Below are 5,615 nucleotides of genomic sequence, written 5' to 3'. Positions count from 1 at the left end.
GTATTCATTCACTTACTTTCTCAAAACATGATGAATGTTTGAACATAATAACAATTGTTTTATTTTCAATAATAACACAAATATTTACTTTGTAAATAGGTACATGTTTGACATACAAAAGAGAAAATCTCTTAATCTAATTTACTATGTGTAACTAACACATTGAAATCCAAATAAATATTAAATATTAGAATCTACAAATAAAAAATTATCTGCAAATTTACGGCTTTTACAAATATCCACTCTTCCGATATTTGTTAAAACATTAATATACTTCTAATCTTTATTTAAACATTGGTATACTCATTCTTAAAAATAGAAAAGTGAACTCAAGATTGACGGTTGCAAAAAAAACTCAACAAATATCACCCCCAAAAACTCAACAATAAAAAAACGGAATGTAAACTTAGTAAATTGCCTTTGACATGAACAGACATCTCTATCTCTGAATGTGAACTTAGTGTGATGCGTATGACATGAAAATACATCTCTTTCCTTTCATATATGTTTTGTTTTGAGACAGTCATAACAGAATATATGAAAATTGAAGAGATAAAGTGCAGAAAAGACGGTTCTCGAGTATTCATGGAGGGCTACACTTAATCAGTTATCCCCAGGGTATTTAATGTCTGTGGATATGCATTCAGCGTAGTCCGATAATAGGCGAAAGACAAAATATTATTTAACGCTGAAATTGCCCGCTCCCGTATTATCATGTTAACCAGAGCACATATCCCCAAACATTAAATACCCTGGAGATGACTGGGCGCTGTTTATAGTCTTCAAATTTTAAATTTCAAATGGCGGGGATTGCGTCTTGAATTCACTGTGAAATGCTGGATGGATGACTATGTGATGGTCATTGTTTTACCATGCTATGTAACGGTCATTCGGCAAAACCGTAGCAGACGTATATTCCATATATGTACAATCCGGTTTGCATGTTCCATGTATGTACGCGAATTATTTTTAATAATTAATTTTGGTAATTAAAAATTAAGTTGTTTTTAATGAGATTTTTTAATATAAAATCTGCTAAAAAAATTTGATGTGAAATCTTGATTTGTATTATTTAAATTATTTTTTTGATTATATATGGATTCAACACCCTGAAAACCCTAAAACACTTAAATTACACAAAATTACTCATCAAACTTGTGATTTCAATAAATTCTTGCCACATTTTACAAAAATTATATAAAACAAACTTATCATAAAAATTTTCAAAAACTCACACTAAAAACAACTTCATTAAAAACCAAGCCATCCATATAAACGGAGACGGAGACGGAGAGGTGGGCCATTTAAACCGGTTTTAATAATCTGCAATCGGGATAAGCGTTGGCAGCATAATATATAATATTTTCCCATGGAAGGCAAGTTTGACACGCCTCTAAATTTCATTCGTTTTCGTGACAGTAATCTACGCCCTGAAAGTTCCATCGCCCGTAGGTAAGACTCCTTCGCAGCTCCTGTATCCTGTATTTATGTTGTTTTGGAAAATGAATCTGAAAATCAATGCTGCAACTTCAACTTTATAAGGCAATTGGATCACAACAGCTGCCCTTTCAATGCCATGCCTTCTGGTCGCACCGGGGGCGGGGACGAACATGAAATCAGTAACTGGCAGCTTGTTACTTATAGTCTGTCTGTGTACGGGAATGCGCTTCGCAGCAGCTGATCCGGAGACTGCTTCTGTTTGGAGCCGTTGTGGGAATAGCGGAAACTATACATATACAAACGATAGCGCGTTTGGGCATAATCTAAACAAGGTATTGGATTTACTGGTGAAAAATGTTAATGCCAGCGGATTCAATACCTCTAGTATTGTTGCTAAGGGGCGAAACAGCAATAGTACAGTTTATGGTCTTGTCCAGTGCAGGGGAGATTTAGATTTCTCGGATTGCAAACAGTGTGCATCCACGGCCAAAGCAGAGCTTGTTCAGGGTTGTCAAAACACTTCTGGATTCATTCAATTAGACGGCTGCTTCTTGCGTTACGACAATTATAATTTTTACGACGATATTGAGAGTACGAAGAATCGGCAAGTAAATAATCTCTGCAACTCTGGGAACGGCAGTCTGCCACAACAGTTCACAACTGCTGTGACAGCGCAGCTATCGATTAGGGCCGCTGAAGCTCAACAGAGTCCCAAGTTTTTCGCTGCAGATTCCGTCAGTGCCCCCTCTGGTTTAACGGGGAATATCTACAGCTTAGCGCAGTGCTGGAGAGATCTGTCCCGGACAAACTGCGGATCGTGCCTGAGTTATGCCGTAGAAGATATATTCAAATGCCCAACCGGAACTTTTGGGGCACAATTCGGATCTGAGAACTGCTATTTACGTTTCGAGATTTATGATTTTTTCAACACTTCCGTAATCCCGCCACCGCCAGCAGAAAGTCCTCGCTTATCCTCCGGTATAATCCTCACCCAGTTTACAAATGATGATAAGTAATATAGTGTCAGATGGGAGGATTTTGTGAACAGAGTAATTCTGGGCAACTAACACACAAATTTGCTGAGAATATATTTGCAGGACGAAATAACGCTACGGTGTATGGGATAGCTCTGAGCGTAATAGTCGGCGGTACACTTGGATTTATTGCTGTCATACTGATTCTGAAGCGGAATGGTTTCTTTTGCCGCAAACGTCCGGAAGAATATTCTACAACCAGAGGTCCTGAAACTGCAGCTACACATTCAGGTTTAAGGATCTCAGATACGATGATTTGCTTGCATCTTGTGGACTGTTCAACTATTATTTTACCAAAAGAAGCTCTGCAATTATTTGCGCAGGTGACAAAGGAGAATTTATATTCCCGCTCTACATATCGAATTCGGGATTCATTTTCAACTACGAAATTCTGAGGGAAGCTACTTCCAATTTTAATGCAAATAACAAGCTCGGCGAGGGAGGTTTTGGGTCCGTCTTTAAAGTGAGCGCTTATGATCAGTACTTAGAATATAGCAGCCCCAATTGATCATACGGAAAATGAGAATAATTTTGAATTGCGTTGATGTGCAGGGGGTTTTACCTGATGGCAGACAGGTTGCAGTTAAACGATTGTACATGGGTTCAAGGCAAGGAGATGCTGAATTTCTGAATGAAGCAAATCTCATCAGCCATGTTCGGCACAAGAACCTTGTAAAATTGCTTGGCTGCTCCATTGAAAACTCAGAAAGGCTACTGGTTTACGAATACCTCCCGAGCAGGAGTCTGGACAAGATTCTATTCGGTTACTTCTAGCCCATTAATTGCATAATCACTGCACGGATTTATTTCAGTTTGTACATGTAGATTACTAATATCTTTCCTGTGTCGTGCTTTACAGATGCAGCAGAACATGATTTACTTGACTGGAAAGACAGGTATGAAATCATGGTTGGAACTGCACGTGGGCTGACCTACCTTCACGAGGAATCTGAGATTCCGATCATCCACAGAGATATTAAAGCCAGCAATATATTATTGGATGACAAACACAGACCCAGAATAGCAGATTTTGGGTTAGCTAGATTCTTTGCGGAAGATAACAGCCACGTGATCACTAACGTTGCAGGAACTTTGTAAGAATTTTCTCTACTGTTAATCTCTTGAGGCTACATACTAATTCGTTATTGAATTACAATACGTAAACCGATTACAAGGTGCAATATATCTTAGCTTGTAAATTTTCTGCCTGCAGATTTAGGGAATATTCTGTAATTTCTTGATTAAGAATATTATGGAATTTGGTGGTTAATATGGGAGATTAAAAAAAATATTCTGTTAACATTATTTTTGTTCGTTGAAATTGATTATAAATTGTAACATGAGAATGCAGTAGAGATTAATAGATTGCAAAATTCATATATGAATTCAAGCTGCCATTGCAATCAATTTGATTCTCAAATTTACCAAAGATTCCATCTCTAGATTTAGATTTCAGTAACGTCATTTCAGAAAAATGGCAAAGCGTTGACCGATTATGTGTAGAAAATGGATCATGGTTTTTTTTTTTTTGAGAGGGTGAAGATATAGAGATTTCATTGTAGACGATGACATTGTGCAGAGGTTACATGGCCCCAGAGTACGCCTTATACGGTCAACTGACAGAGAAAGTAGATGTATTTGGTTATGGAGTAGTTGTACTTGAAATTATCAGCGGAAGAAAGAGTCAGAGTTTGGTTCATGATACGGAGTTTCTCATCGAAAGAGTATGGTTCATGTGATCTCATCTTACACTAGAGTTTTTCTCTGATCTCCCCAACGTTATGGCCCCTTGCTAACAGAAGTGAAATGTTTTGTCAATTACCAGACATGGAGACTGTATAAAGCAGAGAGAGCTTTAGAAGTAATCGATCCCGCGTTGATGGGAAGCTATACATGGGAGGACGGATTTAGAGCGATTACAGTTGGTCTTTTGTGTACGCAAGCAGTCGCAGCGTTGCGGCCTTCAATGTCGCAGGTGGTGGCAATGCTCACAAAAGAGCGAGAAAATCTTCCTTTGCCCACAAAACCTGCTTACATAGATCTGGATTTTGTGGTGGAGGGGCGTACACGACCAAGTTAAACGCCCTACAATTACGGAGGAACCAGATACGACATAAGGCAGTGCCGCAACTTCTTCAACGAGACCTTCCGATACCCAATCTGGAGGTGCTTACCGTTCATCACGCGTTCCGGAGCCGAGATGACGGTCAAGCAATGCCAGTCAGTATTATTCTCGTTGTGCGTTATTTTATTATGCCAGAAATGTAAATTATTTTTTATAAATAATATTATAATTATTTTTTTGGGCATAAAATTGGCTTAAATTTTTATAGGGAGAAGTGAGGTTGGGATTGGAATTAAGATTTGGAATCATTTGTTAAAAAAATGTAGGTGGACATATATTTTTCCATTCTTTCCGTCTTATGAATTTTTCCCCTAACATTGAAAAGGCAAAACATATCAAAACAATTGGAACCTAGTCAACCTATGCGACTAAGTGCAAAAGTAATTGAACTTGTTTATCCATCTTTTATCAGAGCAATTTAAATGTCAAGGGGAAGCCATATCACTAGTATCAAATGATTGCTATACATAATTTCGGCTGTCCGTAAGGTGCATAATTCCCATAAAGTGGATAATTTCCCTTTTTAAAAGTTTGTAAATAATTTGGTATTCTTCTTCGATTAATAAATATTATATAATTTTCATAAAGTGCATAATGTATCCTTTTTGGATGGTAAACAGTGTGGAGTTATTGTTGAACGAATAAATGTGTTATATATGGTATTTAAAATTATGAAATATATTTCGCACCATAAAATATTTAGTATGTTTTATCATAAAATATAATTTATTAAAATAATCTAACATTTATTTTAAAATTCTAAAAAACATTAAACAAATTAAACTACCTGGGAATGGTAACTTTATGAATTATTACTTAAATGTTGTTGTGCAATTTATTTATTTTTTTAAATAAGAAAAAAAGTAAGTTGGTTTTATTACTTAAATGTTGTTGTGCAATTTATTTATTTATTTATTTTTTTAAATAAGAAAAAAAGAAAGTTGGTTTTATTGAAAATGTGACAATTAGTGTATTTAGTTTATTTGGAAACTACATCAAGATTTACATATATGAGA

The 5,615-nt window shown here is 36.3% G+C and overlaps 1 protein-coding gene across 1 annotated transcript; it reads left to right on the top strand.

The window, feature by feature from the left end:
• Positions 1–1,330: 1,330 nt before the first annotated feature.
• LOC149237245 (cysteine-rich receptor-like protein kinase 2) lies at positions 1,331–4,912 on the top strand. Its single transcript, XM_089366793.1, has 7 exons — positions 1,331–2,418; positions 2,538–2,705; positions 2,798–2,937; positions 3,027–3,237; positions 3,334–3,568; positions 4,054–4,198; positions 4,300–4,912. Exons 1-7 carry the CDS (start codon positions 1,572–1,574, stop codon positions 4,552–4,554), a joined length of 2,001 nt encoding a protein of 666 aa, XP_089222919.1. The 5' UTR covers positions 1,331–1,571; the 3' UTR covers positions 4,555–4,912.
• The last annotated feature ends 703 nt before the right edge of the window (positions 4,913–5,615 follow it).

This window comes from Pinus tabuliformis, chromosome 8 (genome assembly GCF_031772625.1).
Source record: "Pinus tabuliformis cultivar Carrire ecotype Pingquan chromosome 8, CPIR1, whole genome shotgun sequence".
Lineage (NCBI taxonomy): Eukaryota > Viridiplantae > Streptophyta > Pinopsida > Pinales > Pinaceae > Pinus > Pinus tabuliformis.
Note: the sequence above shows the minus strand (reverse complement) of the source record. Positions and strands in the feature narration are given on the sequence as shown.